General features: G+C 39.0%; 1 protein-coding gene across 1 annotated transcript in view; it reads left to right on the plus strand.

Annotated features, from left to right (window-relative positions):
• LOC120546466 (centrosomal protein of 170 kDa protein B-like) overlaps window positions 1–25,987 on the plus strand; it is a 62,365-nt gene that overhangs the window by 801 nt on the left and 35,577 nt on the right. The window contains 8 exon segments of the mRNA XM_039781393.1: window positions 12,304–12,441; window positions 14,434–14,596; window positions 16,343–16,353; window positions 16,495–16,578; window positions 16,804–16,897; window positions 17,271–17,372; window positions 20,159–20,338; window positions 20,341–20,628. Coding sequence (XP_039637327.1) covers window positions 12,337–12,441; window positions 14,434–14,596; window positions 16,343–16,353; window positions 16,495–16,578; window positions 16,804–16,897; window positions 17,271–17,372; window positions 20,159–20,338; window positions 20,341–20,628 — 1,027 coding nt within the window. The 5' untranslated portion in view covers window positions 12,304–12,336.

Below are 25,987 nucleotides of genomic sequence, written 5' to 3' on the forward strand. Positions count from 1 at the left end.
CATTACAGGCAAACAGGGAGAATATTCTACACATGTCAGCATGAAACTACCACGATGGTTTCTGACATTAAAGGTACAGTGTGTAGTGTTTGAAGTATTTTATTAGCTAAAATCAATGTCTTCATTCATAAATATGTCCTCATTGGTGTAAAATGACCTCGGCCAATGATCTGACTTCTCCTCGTAAGAGAAGAATTTCTTTATATGTGTTTTACTATGTGGAAATGTGTCATTTGTGCAATATGTGGGCTATTGGGGTGTCCTGCCAACATGTTAGCTGTGCAATATCGTACTGTGCAAGGGCTGTGTCCCACTTATTGTGGAGAATACAGTCGACGGGGTTGTTTAATGGGAAGCGCCAATGAAAGGAGTAGTTAATGTGCTTATTATATGTATATGGAAGCATGTTTGTGTTGCATGAGTATGTGTTGAGAGATACTTGTATTTGTGTTGTCTTTTCTGTTTTGTGTGTTGTCTTTGTAACACTGCAGAATGGACAGAGTCCAAAACTAATTTCCCTTCAGGGACAATAAAGTACAGTGCCTTGCGAAAGTATTCGGCCCCCTTGAACTTTTCGACCTTTTGCCACATTTCAGGCCTCAAACATAAAGATATAAAACTGTAATTTTTTGTGAAGAATCAACAACAAGTGGGACACAATCATGAAGTGGAACGAAATTTATTGGATATTTCAAACCTTTTAAACAAATAAAAAACTGAAATATTGGGCGTGCAAAATTATTCAGCCCCCTTTAAGTTAATACTTTGTAGCGCGCCACCTTTTGCTGCGATTACAGCTATAAGTCGCTTGGGGTATGTCTCTATCAGTTTTGCACATCGAGAGACTGACATTTTTGCCCATTCCTCCTTGCAAAACAGCTCGAGCTCAGTGAGGTTGGATGGAGAGCGTTTGTGAACAGCAGTTTTCAGTTCTTTCCACAGATTCTCGATTGGATTCAGGTCTGGACTTTGACTTGGCCATTCTAACACCTGGATATGTTTATTTGTGAACCATTCCATTATAGATTTTGCTTTATGTTTTGGATCATTGTCTTGTTGGAAGACAAATCTCTGTCCCAGTCTCAGGACTTTTGCAGACTCCATCAGGTTTTCTTCCAGAATGGTCCTGTATTTGGCTCCATCCATCTTCCCATCAATTTTAACCATCTTCCCTGTCCCTGCTGAAGAAAAGCAGGCCCAAACCATGATGCTGCCACCACCATGTTTGACAGTGGGGGTGGTGTGTTCAGAGCTATGAGCGTGCGTTTTACGCCAAACATAACGTTTTGCATTGTTGCCAAAAGTTCGATTTTGGTTTCATCTGACCAGAGCACCTTCTTCCACATGTTTGGTGTGTCTCCCAGGTGGCTTTTGGCAAACTTTAAACGACACTTTTATGGATATCTTTAAGAAATGGCTTTCTTCTTGCCACTCTTCCATAAAGGCCAGATTTGTGCAGTATACGACTGATTGTTGTCCTATGGACAGAGTCTCCCACCTCAGCTGTAGATCTCTGCAGTTCATCCAGAGTGATCATGGGCCTCTTGGCTGCATCTCTGATCAGTCTTCTCATTGTATGAGCTGAAAGTTTAGAGGGACGGCCGGGTCTCGTAGATTTGTAGTGGTCTGATACTCCTTCCATTTCAATATTATCGCGCTTGCACAGTGCTCCTTGGGATGTTTAAAGCTTGGGAAATCTTTTTGTATCCAAATCCGGCTTTAAACTTCTCCACAACAGTATCTCGGACCTGCCTGGTGTGTTCCTTGTTCTTCATGATGCTCTCTGCGCTTTACACGGACCTCTGAGACTATCACAGAGCAGGTGCATTTATACGGAGACTTGATTACACACAGCTAGATTCTATTTATCATCATTAGTCATTTAGGTCAACATTGGATCATTCAGAGATCCTCACTGAACTTCTGGAGAGAGTTTGCTGCACTGAAAGTAAAGGGGCTGAATAATTTGCTCTTGCCGCCCACTTTTTCAGTTTTTTATTTGTTAAAAAAGTTTGAAATAGCCAATGAATTTCGTTCCACTTCATAATTGGGACCCACTTGTTGTTGATTCTTCACAAAAAATTACAGTTTTATATCTTTATGTTTGAGGCCTGAAATGTGGCAAAAGGTCGAAACGTTCAAGGGGGCCGAATACTTTCGCAAGGCACTGTATATCTCATATCTTATCTTACATTGGACGGGCAAGTCCAAGGAGGCTTCCATGTGGTTCCCCCATTTAGAACACCTCTAATGGCTGAGAGGGACATACAGCACTAGGCTAGCTGTCTAGCTAATCCACAACGAGTTCTCGTTCAGAGCCAGCGTCACGGGACTGAAACCAGCTGAGACAGAGAAGGAGATCAGTGAGAGGAGCTGGTCACTGCCCTTTAGTTCATAATGGAGGATCAGACCGATGCCGAGCCACAGGAGAAGGAATCCTCGTCGCCCAAAAATAGCCAAAATTGTAAGACATGTTGTCATAGCTTCTTGGTACATAACGGCTACCGTAGTTGCAACACACATTTGAAAAAGCGAGGCGCCAGAGAGCACTATTCGTTTGAATGCAAAATACAATTTAACCGCTAGACGGGAGACATTCCTCCACAGTGGAGCTTTAATATGACTAATTTTTGTCTGAGATATTTGTTTAAATGTGCAAATGAGGCATTATCTGACGCTAGCTTGTGACTTTAGGAGGAATCTGCAGACACAAACACAACGTGTAGAAACATCAGTGTTTTCTGAAAGAAGATGTCGTGTTCAGCCTCTAAAACGTGGAGATTTAGAAACAGACAGAGGATGAAATGTGTCATGTTATGATGTAACTTCTAGACAAGTCCCGCCCTAAGCAGCAGCCTGATTGGTTGGGGTTGGGCATTGACCTCCAGTGGTTAAGGTTTAGGATAGCCGATTGGTCAGGGGACAGGACCTGAACACATCGGGTTATGTTACGTAAGCTTGACGCCTGGCCAATAGCAGCGTGTCAATTAAAATTCAATTTTATTTTTATTTCAAGTACAATATCACCATAAGACTCTGGGTCCTATCCTGCACCCGGCGCAGCGCAAAGCCAGACACAAGTCTCTCTGCTAGTTTAAGACCGTCCAGCGCCCACGCCGTTTCAATAGCAAATGCACCTGGTCTTACAGGGAGGTGTGTTCAGGTACATTCTGGGTGTGCTGGTCTTACAGGGAGGTGTGTTCAGGTGCATTCTGGGCGTGCTGGTCTTACAGGGAGGTGTGTTCAGGTGCATTCTGGGCGTGCTGGTCTTACAGGGAGGTGTGTTCAGGTGCATTCTGGGACTGCTGGTCTTACAGGGAGGTGTGTTCAGGTACATTCTGGGCGTGCTGGTCTTACAGGGAGGTGTGTTCAGGTACATTCTGGGTGTGCTGGTCTTACAGGGAGGTGTGTTCAGGTGCATTCTGGGCGTGCTGGTCTTACAGGGAGGTGTGTTCAGGTGCATTCTGGGACTGCTGGTCTTACAGGGAGGTGTGTTCAGGTGCATTCTGGGCGTGCTGGTCTTACAAGGAGGTGTGTTCAGGTGCATTCTGGGCGTGCTGGTCTTACAGGGAGGTGTGTTCAGGTGCATTCTGGGAGCATTGCTATCTTGAGGCAGCGGGAAGTGATCACACCATTGATCAACAAAAACCTGGTCTAAAGTCAATAACTCAGCATTTCATTGTTATTTTAACAGAGCATTAGTAAAATGCTCCTAGGCTCGTGAACAGCACATGCACACTATGTTTGTTACACACACACACACACACACATGCAGAAGATTACTAATAAAAATATTAGGGTGCAAATCCTCCATCATAACAGCAATGCTCCAAGGTCCAAACGCGCCTGGCTTTTAAAGGGAATGGGAGCTGATCTCTGATTGGCTGATGAATGGGAGATGATCTCTGATTGGTTGATTGCATGTTACGCCCAAAACACCCCTCTGATTAATGAAGACACTAAGGACAACCCTTTAGAACCAGGCGCCCGGCACACGGACACTTTTATCAGCCGTCAAACTAGCAGAAGTGGATTCCTACACGCCCTAAACACACCTGCACCAGGCGCTGCACAGCGTGACCGTAGATCATTAAAATAGAGCCCATGGTCTCAAAACATTATACAACAAGGAATAAGTAAATGTTAGGATTAAAAATAAAAAAATACATTAAATCATTGCAGATATATAGATACATTACATAACAAAGAAATGAAAAGTGGTACAAGGGTAAAAACCAAAGCCAGAGGCAGTCCTAACGATGGTCCCTAATGTTGGGAGAAAAGAGATGTTTTGAGTCTGGGGGGTCCTCCAGAGGGGGGAGCCATGTGTCAGTGCTGCTGAAGGTCCTGAAGGCTCTGGTCTAAGTGGCCTACTAAAAAGTCTCTGTGTGAGCTGATTATTTTGGAGTATTAAAAGTAGAGGTGTTGAAATGAATCAAATAATCGATGCATGGAATCGTGGACGTGGACGATGCTGCATCGATAATCGGCCGGCTCATAATCCATTATTTCTGTTTATAATGTAATGTAGGCCTGACAACATTTCTGTTTACATATTCTGGTATGTTAACACATTCAGGAAGTGCCATGTGCTCAGTGCTGTATAGTTTCATGTATCCAAGTTATTTAGTATTAGAGCACTGCAGAATGTTTGGTTGTTGAAGCTTGAAAAGCTATGAATTAAATATCCTGCATGGCTTTAATAGAAACATGGATTAAATATCCTACATGGCTTTAATAGAAACATGGATTATATATCCTACATGGCTTTAATAGAAACATGGATTAAATATCCTACATGGCTTTAATAGAAACATGGATTAAATATCCTACATGGCTTTAATAGAAACATGGATTAAATATCCTACATGGCTTTAATAGAAACATGGATTAAATATCCTACATGGCTTTAATAGAAACATGAATTAAATATCCTACATGGCTTTAATAGAAACATGGATTAAATATCCTACATGGCTTTAATAGAAACATGGATTAAATATCCTACATGGCTTTAATAGAAACATGAATTAAATATCCTACATGGCTTTTAATAGAAACATGGATTAAATATCCTACATGGCTTTATAAAATTAAATACCTACATGGTTTAATAGATCATGATTAATATCCTAATGGTTTATAATATCATGTAAACATCACTATCATGAATAAATACGATTTTAATGATTGAATATATCCTACATGGCTTTATAGAAACATGATTAAACATCCACATGGCTTTATAGAAACATGGATTAAATATCCTACATGCTTTAATAGAAACATGGATTAAATATCCCATGCTTTATAGAATCATGAAATAAACATCCACATGGCTTTAATAGAAACATGGATTAAATATCCTATATGGCTTTAATAGAAACATGAATTAAATATCCTACATGGCTTTAATAGAAACATGGATTAAATATCCTATATGGCTTTAATAGAAACATGGATTAAATATCCTACATGGCTTTAATAGAAACATGGATTAAATATCCTACATGGCTTTAATAGAAACATGGATTAAATATCCTATATGGCTTTAATAGAAACATGGATTATATATCCTACATGGCTTTAATAGAAACATGGATTAAATATCCTACATGGCTTTAATAGAAACATGGATTAAATATCCTACATGGCTTTAATAGAAACATGGATTAAATATCCTACATGGCTTTAATAGAAACATGGATTAAATATCCTACATGGCTTTAATAGAAACATGGATTAAATATCCTACGTGGCTTTAATAGAAACATGAATTAAATATCCTACGCGGGCTTTAATAGAAACATGGATTAAATATCCTCATGCTTTAATAGAAACATGGATTAAATATCCTACATGGCTTTAATAGAAACATGGATTAAATATCCTACATGGCTTTAATAGAAACATGAATTAAATATCCTACATGGCTTTAATAGAAACATGGATTAAATATCCTACATGGCTTTAATAGAAACATGGATTAAATATCCTACATGGCTTTAATAGAAACATGGATTAAATCTCCTACATGGCTTTAATAGAAACATGGATTAAATATCCTACATGGCTTTAATAGAAACATGGATTAAATCTCCTACATGGCTTTAATAGAAACATGGATTAAATCTCCTACATGGCTTTAATAGAAACATGGATTAAATCTCCTACATGGCTTTAATAGAAACATGGATTAAATATCCTACATGGCTTTAATAGAAACATGAATTAAATATCCTACGTGGCTTTAATAGAAACATGGATTAAATATCCTACGTGGCTTTAATAGAAACATGGATTAAATATCCTACATGGCTTTAATAGAAACATGAATTAAATATCCTACGTGGCTTTAATAGAAACATGGATTATATATCCTACATGGCTTTAATAGAAACATGGATTAAATATCCTACGTGGCTTTAATAGAAACATGGATTAAATATCCTACATGGCTTTAATAGAAACATGGATTAAATCTCCTACATGGCTTTAATAGAAACATGGATTAAATCTCCTACATGGCTTTAATAGAAACATGAATTAAATATCCTACATGGCTTTAATAGAAACATGAATTAAATATCCTACGTGGCTTTAATAGAAACATGAATTAAATATCCTACATGGCTTTAATAGAAACATGAATTAAATATCCTACATGGCTTTAATAGAAACATGAATTAAATATCCTACATGGCTTTAATAGAAACATGAATTAAATATCCTACGTGGCTTTAATAGAAACATGAATTAAATATCCTACATGGCTTTAATAGAAACATGGATTAAATATCCTACATGGCTTTAATAGAAACATGGATTAAATATCCTACATGGCTTTAATAGAAACATGGATTAAATATCCTACATGGCTTTAATAGAAACATGGATTAAATATCCTACGTGGCTTTAATAGAAACATGGATTAAATATCCTACATGGCTTTAATAGAAACATGGATTAAATATCCTACATGGCTTTAATAGAAACATGAATTAAATATCCTACATGGCTTTAATAGAAACATGGATTAAATATCCTACATGGCTTTAATAGAAACATGAATTAAATATCCTACGTGGCTTTAATAGAAACATGGATTAAATATCCTACATGGCTTTAATAGAAACATGGATTAAATATCCTACATGGCTTTAATAGAAACATGGATTAAAATCCTATATGGCTTTAATAGAAACATGGATTAAATATCACGTGGCTTTAATAGAAAACATGGATTAAATATCCCAATGGCTTTAATAGAAACATGGATTAAATATCCCACGTGGCTTTAATAGAAACATGGATTAAATATCCTATATGGCTTTAATAGAAACATGGATTAAATATCCTACATGGCTTTAATAGAAACATGGATTAAATATCCTACATGGCTTTAATAGAAACATGGATTAAATATCCTACGTGGCTTTAATAGAAACATGGATTAAATATCCTACATGGCTTTAATAGAAACATGGATTAAATATCCTACATGGCTTTAATAGAAACATGGATTAAATATCCTACATGGCTTTAATAGAAACATGAATTAAATATCCTACGTGGCTTTAATAGAAACATGGATTAAATATCCTATATGGCTTTAATAGAAACATGAATTAAATATCCCTACGTGGCTTTAATAGAAACATGGATTAAATATCCTACATGGCTTTAATAGAAACATGAATTAAATATCCTACGTGGCTTTAATAGAAACATGGATTAAATATCCTACATGGCTTTAATAGAAACATGGATTAAATATCCTATATGGCTTTTAATAGAAACATGGATTAAATATCCTATATGGCTTTAATAGAAACATGGATTAAATATCCTACGTGGCTTTAATAGAAACATGGATTAAATATCCTACGTGGCTTTAATAGAAACATGGATTAAATATCCTACGCGGCCTTTAATAGAAACATGGATTAAATATCCCACGTGGCTTTAATAGAAACATGGATTATATATCCTACGTGGGTTTTAATAGAAACATGGATTAAATATCCTACGGGTTTAATAGAAACATGAATTAAATATCCTACGGGTTTTAATAGAAACATGGATTAAATATCCTACATGGCTTTAATAGAAACATGAATTAAATATCCTACTGGCTTTAATAGAAACATGGATTAAATATCCTACATGACTTTAATAGAAACATGGATTAAATATCCTACATGGCTTTAATAGAAACATGGATTATATATCCTACGTGGCTTTAATAGAAACATGAATTAAATATCCTACGTGGCTTTAATAGAAACATGGATTAAATATCCTACATGGCTTTAATAGAAACATGGATTAAATATCCTACATGGCTTTAATAGAAACATGGATTAAAATATCCTACATGGCTTTAATAGAAACATGAATTAAATATCCTACGTGGCTTTAATAGAAACATGAATTAAATATCCTACATGGCTTTAATAGAAACATGGATTAAATATCCTACATGGCTTTAATAGAAACATGGATTAAATATCCTACATGGCTTTAATAGAAACATGGATTAAATATCCTACATGGCTTTAATAGAAACATGGATTATATATCCTACATGGCTTTAATAGAAACATGGATTATATACCATACATGGCTTTAATAGAAACATGGATTATATATCCTACATGGCTTTAATAGAAACATGGATTAAATATCCTACATGGCTTTAATAGAAACATGGATTATATATCCTACATGGCTTTAATAGAAACATGGATTATATATCCTACATGGCTTTAATAGAAACATGGATGTGACGCATCGTGATAACGAATTGCTGACATGATAATCATAATCAGGAGATCAGTGAAGATTCACACCTCTAGTTAAAAGGATCAAACAACTGTGTAAGGGAAATAAGATAAATTGGTAAGGTAGTCAGAGCTGTGTGTGTGTGTGTGTGTGTGTGTGTGTGTGTGTGTGTGTGTGTGTGTGTGTGTGTGTGTGTGTGTGTGTGTGTGTGTGTGTGTGTGTGTGTGTGTGTGTGTGTGTGTGTGTGTGCGTGCGCTATTGTTGCGTGGGTTCCTTAATAACGCCACACAGACTGTTTGGAAGCCTCAAGTTTGTCATTTAGCTTTTTGGATTCAGAAGTGACCGTATAGTGAAGAGAGAGTGGAGCTGGGAAGGATGACCTGTTGTTTATGGGTTATTATTATTATTATTATTATTATTATTATTATTATTAGTAGTAGTAGTAGTAGTAGTAGTAGTATTATTGTTATTACTGCAGCCAGACACAAACCTCTAAAAGAGACAAAAGAAAACGGCCAAAACATCAGAAATCAAGGTTGTAATAGCGCCGCGCTGAGATGGTCGACCTTCTGAAGAGAGACACCAGCAGAGATTTACTGTCCGAGAAACACACATCTCCAAAACATCTGTACGTATGGCAGAACATCTGCATGTACGGCAGAACATCTGAATGTACGGCAGAACGTCTGCATGTACGGCAGAACATCTGCATGTACGGCAGAACATCTGAATGTACGGCAGAACGTCTGCATGTACGGCAGAACATCTGCATGTACGGCAGAACGTCTGCATGTACGGCAGAACATCTGAATGTACGGCAGAACATCTGCATGTACGGCAGAACATCTGCATGTACGGCAGAACATCTGAATGTACGGCAGAACATCTGCATGTACGGCAGAACATCTGCATGTACGGCAGAACATCTGCATGTACGGCAGAACATCTGAATGTACGGCAGAACATCTGCATGTACGGCAGAACATCTGCATGTACGGCAGAACGTCTGTATGTACGGCAGAACGTCTGTATGTACGGCAGAACGTCTGTATGTACGGCAGAACGTCTGTATGTACGGCAGAACATCTGAATGTACGGCAGAACATCTGCATGTACGGCAGAACATCTGAATGTACGGCAGAACATCTGAATGTACGGCAGAACATCTGAATGTACGGCAGAACATCTGAATGTACGGCAGAACATCTGAATGTACGGCAGAACATCTGCATGTACGGCAGAACATCTGCATGTACGGCAGAACATCTGCATGTACGGCAGAACATCTGAATGTACGGCAGAACGTCTGCATGTACGGCAGAACATCTGCATGTACGGCAGAACATCTGCATGTACGGCAGAACATCTGAATGTACGGCAGAACACCTACGTAACGGCAGAACGTCTGCAGTAACGGCAGAACATCTGAATGTACGGCAGAACATCTGCATGTACGGCAGAACATCTGCATGTACGGCAGAACATCTGAATGTACGGCAGAACATCTGCATGTACGGCAGAACATCTGCATGTACGGCAGAACATCTGCATGTACGGCAGAACATCTGAATGTACGGCAGAACATCTGCATGTACGGCAGAACATCTGAATGTACGGCAGAACGTCTGCATGTACGGCAGAACATCTGCATGTACGGCAGAACATCTGCATGTACGGCAGAACATCTGAATGTACGGCAGAACGTCTGCATGTACGGCAGAACGTCTGCATGTACGGCAGAACATCTGTATGTACGGCAGAACATCTGAATGTACGGCAGAACGTCTGCATGTACGGCAGAACGTCTGTATGTACGGCAGAACATCTGCATGTACGGCAGAACATCTGCATGTACGGCAGAACATCTGCATGTACGGCAGAACATCTGCATGTACGGCAGAACATCTGTATGTACGGCAGAACATCTGCATGTACGGCAGAACGTCTGTATGTACGGCAGAACGTCTGAATGTACGGCAGAACGTCTGCATGTACGGCAGAACATCTGAATGTACGGCAGAACATCTGAATGTACGGCAGAACATCTGAATGTACGGCAGAACATCTGCATGTACGGCAGAACATCTGAATGTACGGCAGAACAACTGTATGTACGGCAGAACATCTGAATGTACGGCAGAACGCTCTGCATGTACGGCAGAACATCTGAATGTACGGCAGAACGTCTGCATTACGGCAGAACATCTGCATTACGCAGAACATCATCTGCATGTACGGCAGAACGTCTGAATATACGGCAGAACGCTGCTAGTACGGCAGAACGTCGTACACGGCAGAACGCTCGTATGTACGGCAGAACGTCTTGTAATGCAGAACGTCTGTAGCGTACGGCAGAACGTCTGAATGTACGGCAGAACGTCTGCATGTACGGCAGAACGTCTGCATGTACGGCAGAACATCTGCATGTACGGCAGAACATCTGCATGTACGGCAGAACATCTGAATGTACGGCAGAACATCTGAATGTACGGCAGAACGTCTGAATGTACGGCAGAACATCTGTATGTACGGCAGAACATCTGTATGTACGGCAGAACATCTGCTGAGCAGACTTTCCCTCAGGTTAGCAGCTAACGCAGATCGCTGACGTGAACATCTGTAGTTGACCCAGATAGTTGACCCAGATGTTCCAGTGATCTGAGCTGAAGAGAGGCCACGCTGAGAGGTCAAAGGTTAACCCTCGGGTTGTCTTCGGGTTATATTTGACCCGTTTTCTAAATATCTATCTCAGAAATATCTTTTTAATGACCTCATTGTAATTACCCAGAAATAACACGGACGGATGATTCCACACAGCGTGCTTCACAAGTACAACAGAAGATCGGATCTCTACTTTCATTGAATTTGGTTTTTTTTGTTACATTTTGTAGCATTTGAAAAAGAAATTGAAATGTTTTGAAACCGTATCCTTGCTGAACGTTGAGCCTTCTGATTATCCTTTAATATGAGTCTAAATAATTCAGAATTTCTGCTTTTCTAACTCAAGGATTAGGTGTCCTTTCCTTAATAAATGAGGTTTATTGACCATGAAATCCAGAGAGTGTAAAACTAGTGATGAGTTGGTGTTAGTGGTGTTTATACACGGTGGTGAAAAGACCTGGAAAACAGCAACAAAAAACAGCAAAAACTTTGAGAAAAGTGGCTAGAGAAATGGTCCAATGGAAGACCAGACAGAGGTTAAGATGACACCAGCCCAAAACAAGGTGAGGTGTGTCTACTGTCTCCAGTGTTAGCACGGTTAGCATCGCTAAGCCTCTGTTCCTGATTGGTCCTAAATCACCGCCTGCTTTCTCCTCTACTCTAAAATAAACGGGACCATCGGTTACTAAACGACAACAGATTTAGACCATGAAGTCATTATGAAAATGTTCCCTGAGAGAAGTCGGCTCATTTTCTCAGAGACGGTGCGCTGCCAGATGGCGACCGAGACGTGGCGTTGGCCCGTGGCGTTCGTGTCGGGGCCTTCACCTCTCTCCCCTGTCTGTCTTCCTTTCCCAGGATGCTCTGGGGTTTCCCAGCAGGCCTGTGAAGATGAGTGTGACTTCCTGGTTCCTGGTGAGCAGCTCGGGGACTCGGCACCGCCTCCCCAAAGAGATGATCTTCGTGGGCCGAGAGGACTGCGAGCTCATGCTGCAGGTGAGACCCCTCAACTGTCTTCACATCCAGGGACCAGACAGAGAATCATGCAATATATATATAAAATATATATATAAAATATATACATCTCATGTTATACATCAATTTATATGTAGAGGGAAAGAAGGAGTCGTATTCGTCATCACCAGGGATGCACTGAATCCAGGATTGGGCTTCTGATTGGGCTGAATATTGGGCTTTTTGACATGGTTGTGGTTTCTGCTGAACCTTAGAAGTTGTTCCCAGGGAACCGAACCCTACGCTGTCACTCTGCGCGCTACGCTGGTCGCCGTAGTGACGGTGCCGTTGATTACGGGAAGGTGTTTACGTAGGTGGAGCGTTCAACGCAGCAGGCTGTGAGGAAGTGGACATGGATCTGGTGATCAGAAACAGTGTAGTTTGGCAGAACTTTCAGTCTAAAGAAGGCCATTCAAGTCCAGCTACATGTTCAATCTGCTCAATGCTGATTGGTCTGGTGGTGGCGAGGACCCTAAACTATACACAACATGGCCGCTGTTACAACATCTGGTCTGAAACATCTGAAAGAATACGAGTTGTGCATGAAGGAATCTCCAGACAGCAGCCAGGATGCAGCAACTTAAGGTACAGCAAAGGAAGGACAGTCCCTGCTTACCAGTCCTTCCAGAAAAACACAAAATTATTATGCAATTTTTTTTGCGATTAAATTGCAGGAACTTGCAAAAACTGCGGTTTGATGAAAAAGAGAAAAAAAATTGCTTTAGTGACATGTCACTTCATAACGTTCCCATGGCAACAGGGGGAAATGGCTGCTCTTGTGTGAAGTAAACACAACATTTTTCAACTTTCTGCTGAGATGTACTGTATTATGGGACTTTTTTTGCAACGAAAATGCGGGGATTATGAAATCATGCAAGCCCTGCAGATTTTGCGCAGAAATCGGCAATTTATGCGGCGAAAGTGCGGCATATTTAAAAAAAATGATTTTGAATTATGCGATCACATAATCTTGTTTTTCTGGAGGGACTGATTAATGTGTTTACTGTGTTCATGGACTGAGGATGGGAGGAGGATTCGGTCGAGCCCCAAAAATCAGGATTCAGTGCACTGAAAGCGAGCGTCGTAAACGTAACAAAGTGATAACTTATATTATATTCTATATTAGAGAAGAGTATGAAGGGAAAGGTCCCAGTTGAAGCTACTTTATCTGTGGATAGATCACTGTTTTCTTAAAGTGCCCATATTATTAAAAGAATCACTTTTTCTGGGATTTGGGGAGTTATTTTGTGTCTCTGGTGCTTCATACAAACTTTAATAACCCATCCATGGTGTTCTGAGTGAGATCTGGTTTCTGAATGTGTCCTCCTTCAGTCTCCTGGTGAGCTGGTCAACATCGGCACGGCTTTCTACGGCACTAGCCGAAACGAGCTGGCTAACCGCAACTGTTAGCTCGTAGCATGCTAACACTAGCACGCTAGCTCGTTCTCAATAGCAAAGCACCGCTACAACACACACTAGTTCACCCTAATCTCCAGAAGAACTACTTCCATGTGCGCCCTGGTTTAGAAGAAGTCTCCCAGCTGATCCTGCCTTGGAACTGACTGAAGTTGGAGAAACAGCCTTTCTTTTACTGGCTATGGAGCTAGCTGACATGAGCTATATCTGAGCTACTGAGCATGTGCGAGTGCAATCAAAGATAGTACAGAAGAAGAGAGGTCTCACTCTGGAGCTAAAACAGAGACCTGAACACAGGGTGAAAAGAGGAGCTGCAGCAATGTGCAGTACAACAACAATATGGTGTTTTTTGATAATTAAACCATGTAAACCTATTCTGGTACAACCTTAAAATACAGTTATGAACCTGAACATGAGCAGAATATGGGTGCTTTGACTTCAATAACTCAGGTATGTGTAGGAATGTTTGAGTCAGATCGTATGAAATATGAAATGTGTGTTTGTTGCAGCTGTGTGATGTTTAAAGGTGCCGTGGTCTCTTGTGTGTCTCTGTCTCAGTCTCGCAGCGTGGACAAACAGCACGCCGTCATCAACTACAACCCAACGACAGACGAACACCTGGTCAAAGACCTGGGCAGCCTCAACGGGGTAATACACACTATATACTACACACACACTACACACACTACACCTGGTCAAAGACCTGGGCAGCCTCAACGGGGTGATACACACTATATACTACACACTACACACACTACACACACACTACACACACTACACCTGGTCAAAGACTTGGGCAGCCTCAACGGGGTAATACACACTATATACTACACACACACTACACACACTACACCTGGTCAAAGACCTGGGCAGCCTCAACGGGGTGATACACACTATATACTACACACTACACACACTACACACACACTACACACACTACACCTGGTCAAAGACCTGGGCAGCCTCAACGGGGTAATACACACTATATACTACACACTACACACACTACACCTGGTCAAAGACCTGGGCAGCCTCAACGGGGTAATACACACTATATACTACACACTACACACACTACACACACACTACACACACTACACACACACTACACACACACTACACACACTACACACACACTACACCTGGTCAAAGACCTGGGCAGCCTCAACGGGGTAATACACACTATATACTACACACTACACACACTACACACACACTACACACACTACACCTGGTCAAAGACCTGGGCAGCCTCAACGGGGTAATACACACTATATACTACACACACACTACACACACTACACCTGGTCAAAGACCTGGGCAGCCTCAACGGGTGATACACACTATATACTACACACTACACACACTACACACACACTACACCTGGTCAAAGACTTGGGCAGCCTCAACGGGTAATACACACTATATACTACACACACACTACACACACTACACCTGGTCAAAGACCTGGGCAGCCTCAACGGGGTGATACACACTATATACTACACACTACACACACTACACACACACTACACACACTACACCTGGTCAAAGACCTGGGCAGCCTCAACGGGGTAATACACACTATATACTACACACTACACACACTACACCTGGTCAAAGACCTGGGCAGCCTCAACGGGGTTATACACACCCATACCACACCTCACACCACACACACTACACACACACTCACACCTACAACACACACACACACCCCCTGAGGGTCAAACCACACACTACACACACACTACACCCCTGGTAAACCTGGCAATCACTATACACACACATACCACACTCACCTGTCCACCTACTTGTTACACATAACTCACACACACCACACTACACACTACTTCAGACGTTACACTATATACTACACTACACACACCACTACACACTAACCTTTAGAAAATCATAACAAACACACCACAAACAACCTCTATTATACACCCCACAACTTTTATATACTATTTTGTGTATTTTATATATAAAATATATATGTATATATATATATATATAAAATATATATTTGTATATGTTTAAAATAAAATATATGTTTATATATGTTTATATATATATATATATAATATATATATATATATTGTTATTTTTTATTATTATATATTTATTTTATATTTGTTTGTATGTATTTGTTTGTGTGAATGTATTTTTGTTTTTGGTGGACCATATCATCGTATATCATCGTTTTGTTTGTTGTTTGTTGTTGTGATTTATTGTTGGTTTTTTTTTTAGTTTTTTTTGTTGTGTAAGATGTTGTATGTTTTTGTTTTTTTTTGTGGTGTTTGGTGGGTTGTGTATATTGTGTTGTTTGTAGTTTGTTGTTTTTTTTGTGTTGTGTTGTAGTTGTTGTTTAGGTGTTAGTTTGTTTTGTTATGTGTTGTTTTTTTGTGTATTGTGGTGGTTGTTTGTGTTGTATTATGTGTATTGTGTGTTTTTGTTTTTGTAGTTGTGGGGGATGTTTAGTGTTATTGGTTGTTTGGTATTGTGTGTGTTGTTGTGTGTTATTGTGTTGTATTGTTTTTGTGTGTTGTGTTATGTTGGTGTTGTTTATTTTGTTATGTTTGTTTGTGTGTGTATCTTACTGTCTGATGACTTCAGTGTGTTTCTTTAACCTCTTCTTCACATTCTCACATCTACGTTTTGGAGAAAAGTCAACACAAAGTCCCGGAGGAGGCTCTGAAGGTGTGTGTGTGTGTGTGTGTCTGTCTGTCTGTCTGTCTGTCTGTCTGTCTGTCTGTCTGTCTGTCTGTCTGTCTGTCTGTCTGTCTGTGCGCGCGTGTGTGTGTGTTGTGTGTGTGTTTGTAATTGATCACCTGATCAGTTCATTAATGTGTGTGTGTGTGTGTGTGTGATAGATCAGTTCATTAATAAGTGTGTGTGTGTGTGTGTGTGTGTGTTGTGTTTCAGCATGAGAAGTACAGCAGCCAGCTGCAGATCAGTCTGAAGGCTTCAGAGGACCGAGCAAGAGCCGAGAAAACTCAGAGTACCAAAAGTTCACAAGGTACGTCATCAGGAGTCTGTCCTCCCCCCCGTCCTCCCCCCCTGTCCTCCCCCCCCTCTGTCCTCCCCTGAATAACTCCCCTCTGTCCTCCCCCCTCTGTCCTCCCCTGAATAACTCCCCCCTGTCCTCCCCCCCTCCACCTCGTCAGTTCCAGCATCATCTGACCTATATCTAGGTCTGTAGAGGCTGCGCCCTCTAGTGGAGGAAATATTACGATTGGAACCCAAATCTCCATCTTTTATCAACTTAACTCAGTAGATATGGTGTCTAAACCTAACCTGTGTGTGTGTGTGTGTGTGTGTGTGTGTGTGTGTGTGTGTGTGTGTGTGTGTGTGTGTGTGTGTGTGTGTGTGTGTGTGTGTGTGTGTTTCAGAGGCTCCAGTGTCTCGGCCCACCCCTCTGTATGGTCAGCCATCTTGGTGGGGAGAGGAGGATTATGGGAGTAAAGTTCAGAGCAGCGATGAACCTCATGCAGGTAAAACTACAACTCCTGCTGGGTTAATGAGTGGGTTATTCTCTGGATGAATGGATGAGTAGTTATAGTAAAGTTATAACATGTGTCTGTCTGTTATAATAACGTTATAACATGTGTGTCTGTTATAATATCGTTATAACATGTGTGTGTGTTATAATAAAGTTATAACATGTGTGTCTGTTATAGTAAAGTTATAACATGTGTGTGTCTGTTATAATATCGTTATAACATGTGTGTGTGTTATAATAAAGTTATAACATGTGTGTCTGTTATAATAAAGTTATAACGTGTGTGTGTCTGTTATAATAACGTTATAACATGTGTGTCTGTTATAATATCGTTATAACATGTGTGTGTGTTATAATAAAGTTATAACATGTGTGTCTGTTATAATAAAGTTATAACATGTGTGTGTCTGTTATAATATCGTTATAACATGTGTGTGTGTTATAATAAAGTTATAACATGTGTGTCTGTTATAATAAAGTTATAACGTGTGTGTGTCTGTTATAATCGTTATAACATGTGTGTTCTGTTATAATATCGTTATAACATGTGTGTGTGTTATAATAAAGTTATAACATGTGTGTCTGTTATAATAAAGTTATAACATGTGTGTGTCTGTTATAATATCGTTATAACATGTGTGTGTGTTATAATAAAGTTATAACTGTGTGTGTGTTATAATAACGTTATAACATGTGTGTGTCTGTTATAATAACGTTATAACATGTGTGTGTGTTATAATAAAGTTATAACATGTGTGTGTCTGTTATAATAAAGTTATAACGTATTATTGTGTGTTATAATGCGTTATAATAACATTTTTTGTGTGTTATAATAACAGTTATAACGTATTTGTGTGTTATAATAACGTTATAACATGTGTGTGTGTTATAATAACGTTATAACGTGTGTGTGTCTGTCATAATAACGTTATAACATGTGTGTGTCTGTCATAATAACGTTATAACATGTGTGTGTGTTATAATAACGTTATAACGTGTGTGTGTCTGTTATAATAAAGTTATAACGTGTGTGTGTCTGTTATAATAACGTTATAACATGTGTGTGTGTTATAATAAAGTTATAACATGTCTGTGTGTTATAATAACAGTTATAACATGTGTGTGTGTTATAATAAAGTTATAACGTGTGTGTGTGTGTTATAATAACGTTATAACATGTGTGTGTGTGTTATAATAACGTTATAACATGTGTGTGTGTGTTATAATAACGTTATAACATGTGTGTGTGTGTTATAATAAAGTTATAACATGTGTGTGTGTTATAATAACAGTTATAACATGTGTGTGTGTTATAATAACAGTTATAACATGTGTGTGTGTTATAATAACAGTTATAACATGTGTGTGTCTGTTATAATAACGTTATAACATGTGTGTGTCTGTTATAATAACGTTATAACATATGTGTGTCTGTTATAATAACGTTATAACATGTGTGTGTTATAATAACAGTTATAACATGTTATTATTATTGTGTTATAATAACAGTTATAACATGTGTGTGTGTTATAATAACAGTTATAACATGTGTGTGTCTGTTATAATAACGTTATAACATGTGTGTGTCTGTTATAATAACGTTATAACATGTGTGTGTGTTATAATAACAGTTATAACATGTGTGTGTGTTATAATAACGTTATAACATGTGTGTGTGTTATAATAACAGTTATAACATGTGTGTCTGTCATAATAACGTTATAACGTGTGTGTCTGTTATAATAACGTTATAACGTGTGTGTGTTATAATAACGTTATAACGTGTGTGTGTCTGTTATAATAACGTTATAACATGTGTGTGTCTGTTATAATAAAGTTATAACGTGTGTGTGTCTGTTATAATAAAGTTATAACATGTGTGTCTGTCATAATAACGTTATAACGTGTGTGTCTGTTATAATAACGTTATAACGTGTGTGTGTCTGTTATAATAACAGTTATAACGTGTGTGTGTCTGTTATAATAAAGTTATAACATGTGTGTGTCTGTTATAACGTTATAACATGTGTGTGTCTGTTATAATAACAGTTATAACATGTGTGTGTCTGTTATAATAAAGTTATAACGTGTGTGTGTCTGTTATAATAACGTTATAACGTGTGTGTGTCTGTTATAATAACGTTATAACATGTGTGTGTCTGTTATAATAACAGTTATAACATGTGTGTGTCTGTTATAATAAAGTTATAACGTGTGTGTGTCTGTTATAAAGTTATAACGTGTGTGTGTCTGTTATAACGTTATAACTGTGTGTGTCTGTTATAATAACAGTTAACATTAATATTTTGTCTGTTATAATAACGTTATAACGTGTGTGTCTGTTATAATAACGTTATAACGTGTGTGTCTTGTTATAATAACGTTATAACATGTGTGTGTCTGTTATAATAACGTTATAACATGTGTGTGTCTGTTATAATAACAGTTATAACGTGTGTGTGTCTGTTATAATAAAGTTATAACGTGTGTGTGTCTGTTATAATAACGTTATAACATGTGTGTGTGTTATAATAACAGTTATAACATGTGTGTGTCTGTTATAATAAAGTTATAACGTGTGTGTGTCTGTTATAATAACGTTATAACATGTGTGTGTGTTATAATAACAGTTATAACGTGTGTGTGTCTGTTATAATAAAGTTATAACGTGTGTGTGTCTGTTATAATAAAGTTATAACGTGTGTGTGTCTGTTATAATAAAGTTATAACGTGTGTGTGTCTGTTATAATAACGTTATAACATGTGTGTGTCTGTCAGAAGTCCAGAAAGACGTTTCTTCGTTGGATCCTGACTTCCTGTCCGACTCGGGACCAAAGACCGTGTTCCCTTCGTACCACCGCGAGCCCAGCTACTTCGAGATCCCCACCAAAGACTTCCAGCCCCCGAAAACGCCGGCGGGGGCGGAGCTTCACGAGATCCCCACCAAAGACACTGACCCCCGCCCACGCCGCCTGCCGTCCAGAGCCACGCCTCCTTCACCATCGAGTTCGACGACTGCACGCCGGGGAAGATGAAGATCAAAGACCACGTGACCAAGTTCTCCACTCGCCAGAGGAAGGCCCCGCCCACCGCCACCACAGCCACGCCCACAGACGTGATGTCAGCACAGAGCAAGGTGGCTGATTGGCTGGTGCACAGCGACGTGACCATGATGCGGAGACGGCCCACTTGTGAAGATGTTTACAGCACCAAGAGCGACCTCGCCATAAACACCAAAAACCTCAAAGGTCAGAGTCTCAACCAGCAGGTCCAACTGTCTACTCTTAAAGGTCCCGTGACATGGTGCTCCTTGGATGCTTTTATATAGACCTTAGTGGTCCCCTAATACTGTATCTGAAGTCTCTTTTATATAGACCTTAGTGGTCCCCTAATACTGTATCTGAAGTCTCTTTTATATAGACCTTAGTGGTCCCCTAATACTGTATCTGAAGTCTCTTTTATATAGACCTTAGTGGTCCCCTAATGCTACTTCGGAATTTTCTTTATTTTAGCCTTTAGTGGCCCCCTACTACTGAATCGGAGGTCTCTTTTATATGGCCCTTAGTGGTCCCCTAATACTTTTCTGAAGTCTCTTTTTTATAGGCCTTAGTTGTCCCCTAATACTGTATCTGAAGTCTCTTTTTATATAGACCTTAGTGGTCCCCTAATACTGTATCTGAAGTCTCTTTTATATAGGCCTTAGTGGTCCCCTAATACTGTATCTGAAGTCTCTTTTATATAGACCTAGTGGTCCCCTAATACTGTATCTGAAGTATCTTTTATATAGACCTTAGTGGTCCCCTAATACTGTATCTGAAGTCTCTTTTATATAGGCCTTAGTGGTCCCCTAATACTGTATCTGAAGTCTCTTTTATATAGACCGTAGTGGTCCCCTAATACTGTATCTGAAGTATCTTTTATATAGACCTTAGTGGTCCCCTAATACTGTATCTGAAGTCTCTTTTATATAGGCCTTAGTGGTCCCCTAATACTGTATCTGAAGTCTCTTTTATATAGGCCTTAGTGGTCCCCTATATACTGTATCTGAAGTCTCTTTTTATAGACCTTAGTGGTCCCGTAATACTGTATCTGAAGTCTCTTTTTATATAGACCTTAGTGGTCCCCTAATACTGTATCTGAAGTCTCTTTTAATATAGACCTTAGTGGTCCCCTAATACTGTATCTGAAGTCTCTTTTATATAGACCTTAGTGGTCCCCTAATACTGTATCTGAAGTCTCTTTTATATAGGCCTTAGTGGTCCCCTAATACTGTATCTGAAGTCTCTTTTATATAGACCTTAGTGGTCCCCTAATACTGTATCTAAAGTCTCTTTTATATAGACCTTAGTGGTCCCCTAATACTGTATCTGAAGTCTCTTTTATATAGGCCTTAGTGGTCCCCTAATACTGTATCTGAAGTTCTTTTTTATATAGACCTTAGTGGTCCCCTAATACTGTATCTGAAGTCTCTTTTATATAGACCTTAGTGGTCCCCTAATACTGTATCTGAAGTCTCTTTTATATAGACCTCTAGTGGTCCCCTAATACTGTATCTGAAGTCTCTTTTATATAGGCCTTAGTGGTCCCCTAATACTGTATCTGAAGTCTCTTTTATATAGACCGTAGTGGTCCCCTAATACTGTATCTGAAGTATCTTTTATATAGACCTTAGTGGTCCCCTAATACTGTATCTGAAGTCTCTTTTATATAGGCCTTAGTGGTCCCCTAATACTGTATCTGAAGTCTCTTTTATATAGGCCTTAGTGGTCCCCTAATACTGTATCTGAAGTCTCTTTTATATAGACCTTAGTGGTCCCCTAATACTGTATCTGAAGTCTCTTTTATATAGACCTTAGTGGTCCCCTAATACTGTATCTGAAGTCTCTTTTATATAGACCTTAGTGGTCCCCTAACACTGTATCTGAAGTCTCTTTTATATAGACCTTAGTGGTCCCCTAATACTGTATCTGAAGTCTCTTTTATATAGGCCTTAGTGGTCCCCTAATACTGTATGTGAAGTCTCTTTTATATAGACCTTAGTGGTCCCCTAATACTGTATCTGAAGTCTCTTTTATATAGGCCTTAGTGGTCCCCTAATACTTTATCTGAAGTCTCTTTTATATAGGCCTTAGTGGTCCCTTGTAACTGTATCTTAAGTCTCTTTTATATAGGCCGCTAGTGGTCCCCTAACACTGTATCTGAAGTCTCTTTTATATAGACCTTAGTGGTCCCCTAACACTGTATCTGAAGTCTCTTTTATATAGGCCTTAGTGGTCCCCTAATACTGTATGTGAAGTCTCTTTTATATAGACCTTAGTGGTCCCCTAATACTGTATCTGAAGTCTCTTTTATATAGGCCTTAGTGGTCCCCTAATACTGTATCTGAAGTCTCTTTTATATAGACCTCAGTGGTCCCCTAATACTGTATCTGAAGTCTCTTTTATATAGACCTTAGTGGTCCCCTAATACTGTATCTGAAGTCTCTTTTATATAGGCCTTAGTGGTCCCCTAATACTGTATCTGAAGTCTCTTTTATATAGACCGTAGTGGTCCCCTAATACTGTATCTGAAGTATCTTTTATATAGACCTTAGTGGTCCCCTAATACTGTATCTGAAGTCTCTTTTATATAGACCTTAGTGGTCCCCTAATACTGTATCTGAAGTCTCTTTTATATAGACCTTAGTGGTCCCCTAATACTGTATCTGAAGTCTCTTTTATATATAGGCCTTAGTGGTCCCTAATACTGTATCTGAAGTCTCTTTTATATAGACCTTAGTGGTCCCCTAATACTGTATCTGAAGTCTCTTTTATATAGGCCTTAGTTGTCCCCTAATACTGTATCTGAAGTCTCTTTTATATAAGGCCTTAGTGGTCCCCTAATACTGTATCTGAAGTCTCTTTTATATAGACCGTAGTGGTCCCCTAATACTGTATCTGAAGTATCTTTTATATAGACCTTAGTGGTCCCCTAATACTGTATCTGAAGTCTCTTTTTATATAGGCCTTAGTGGTCCCCTAATACTGTATCTGAAGTCTCTTTTATATAGGCCTTAGTGGTCCCCTAATACTGTATCTGAAGTCTCTTTTTATAGACCTTAGTGGTCCCCTAATACTGTATCTGAAGTCTCTTTTATATAGACCTTAGTGGTCCCCCTAATACTGTATCTGAAGTCTCTTTTATATAGACCTTAGTGGTCCCCTAATACTGTATCTGAAGTCTCTTTTATATAGACCTTAGTGGTCCCCTAATACTGTATCTGAAGTCTCTTTTATATAGGCCTTAGTGGTCCCCTAATACTGTATCTGAAGTCTCTTTTATATAAGACCTTAGTGGTCCCCTAATACTGTATCTAAAGTCTCTTTTATATAGACCTTAGTGGTCCCCTAATACTGTATCTGAAGTCTCTTTTATATAGGCCTTAGTGGTCCCCTAATACTGTATCTGAAGTCTCTTTTATATAGACCTTAGTGGTCCCCTAATACTGTATCTGAAGTCTCTTTTATATAGACCTTAGTGGTCCCCTAATACTGTATCTGAAGTCTCTTTTATATAGACCTTAGTGGTCCCCTAATACTGTATCTGAAGTCTCTTTTATATAGGCCTTAGTGGTCCCCTAATACTGTATCTGAAGTCTCTTTTATATAGACCGTAGTGGTCCCCTAATACTGTATCTGAAGTATCTTTTATATAGACCTTAGTGGTCCCCTAATACTGTATCTGAAGTCTCTTTTTATATAGGCCTTAGTGGTCCCCTAATACTGTATCTGAAGTCTCTTTTATATAGGCCTTAGTGGTCCCCTAATACTGTATCTGAAGTCTCTTTTATATAGACCTTAGTGGTCCCCTAATACTGTATCTGAAGTCTCTTTTATATAGACCTTAGTGGTCCCCTAATACTGTATCTGAAGTCTCTTTTATATAGACCTTAGTGGTCCCCTAACACTGTATCTGAAGTCTCTTTTATATAGACCTTAGTGGTCCCCTAATACTGTATCTGAAGTCTCTTTTATATAGGCCTTAGTGGTCCCCTAATACTGTATGTGAAGTCTCTTTTATATAGACCTTAGTGGTCCCCTAATACTGTATCTGAAGTCTCTTTTATATAGGCCTTAGTGGTCCCCTAATACTTTATCTGAAGTCTCTTTTATATAGGCCTTAGTGGTCCCCTAGTACTGTATCTTAAGTCTCTTTTATATAGGCCTTAGTGGTCCCCTAACACTGTATCTGAAGTCTCTTTTATATAGACCTTAGTGGTCCCCTAACACTGTATCTGAAGTCTCTTTTATATAGGCCTTAGTGGTCCCCTAATACTGTATGTGAAGTCTCTTTTATATAGACCTTAGTGGTCCCCTAATACTGTATCTGAAGTCTCTTTTATATAGGCCTTAGTGGTCCCCTAATACTGTATCTGAAGTCTCTTTTATATAGACCTCAGTGGTCCCCTAATACTGTATCTGAAGTCTCTTTTATATAGACCTTAGTGGTCCCCTAATACTGTATCTGAAGTCTCTTTTATATAGGCCTTAGTGGTCCCCTAATACTGTATCTGAAGTCTCTTTTATATAGACCGTAGTGGTCCCCTAATACTGTATCTGAAGTATCTTTTATATAGACCTTAGTGGTCCCCTAATACTGTATCTGAAGTCTCTTTTATATAGGCCTTAGTGGTCCCCTAATACTGTATCTGAAGTCTCTTTTATATAGGCCTTAGTGGTCCCCTAATACTGTATCTTAAGTCTCTTTTATATAGACCTTAGTGGTCCCCTAATACTGTATCTGAAGTCTCTTTTATATAGACCTTAGTGGTCCCCTAATACTGTATCTGAAGTCTCTTTTATATAGACCTTAGTGGTCCCCTAATACTGTATCTGAAGTCTCTTTTATATAGACCTTAGTGGTCCCCTAATACTGTATCTGAAGTCTCTTTTATATAGGCCTTAGTGGTCCCCTAATACTGTATGTGAAGTCTCTTTTATATAGACCTTAGTGGTCCCCTAATACTGTATCTGAAGTCTCTTTTATATAGGCCTTAGTGGTCCCCTAATACTTTATCTGAAGTCTCTTTTATATAGGCCTTAGTGGTCCCCTAGTACTGTATCTTAAGTCTCTTTTATATAGGCCTTAGTGGTCCCCTAACACTGTATCTGAAGTCTCTTTTATATAGACCTTAGTGGTCCCCTAACACTGTATCTGAAGTCTCTTTTATATAGGCCTTAGTGGTCCCCTAATACTGTATGTGAAGTCTCTTTTATATAGACCTTAGTGGTCCCCTAATACTGTATCTGAAGTCTCTTTTATATAGGCCTTAGTGGTCCCCTAATACTGTATCTGAAGTCTCTTTTATATAGACCTTAGTGGTCCCACATTAAAGCTACATTAAACCCAGTGCAATATCTATTCAGGGTTATAAGTCTCCGACACCTTGTCTGTGTGTATATTCATGTCATTTTCTGTTGTTATTAGGGCTGGTCCGAACACCATTTTTTGAGCTTCGAAGCTTCGGTAGTAATGAGCATCGAATATTGGAAGCTTCAGAGAGAGGGGGCTGAACATATTATTATCTCTAATAAAGGCAGGGATCTCTATAGGCCTTAGTGGTCCCCT

This window comes from Perca fluviatilis, chromosome 18 (assembly GCF_010015445.1).
Source record: "Perca fluviatilis chromosome 18, GENO_Pfluv_1.0, whole genome shotgun sequence".
Taxonomy (NCBI): domain Eukaryota; kingdom Metazoa; phylum Chordata; class Actinopteri; order Perciformes; family Percidae; genus Perca; species Perca fluviatilis.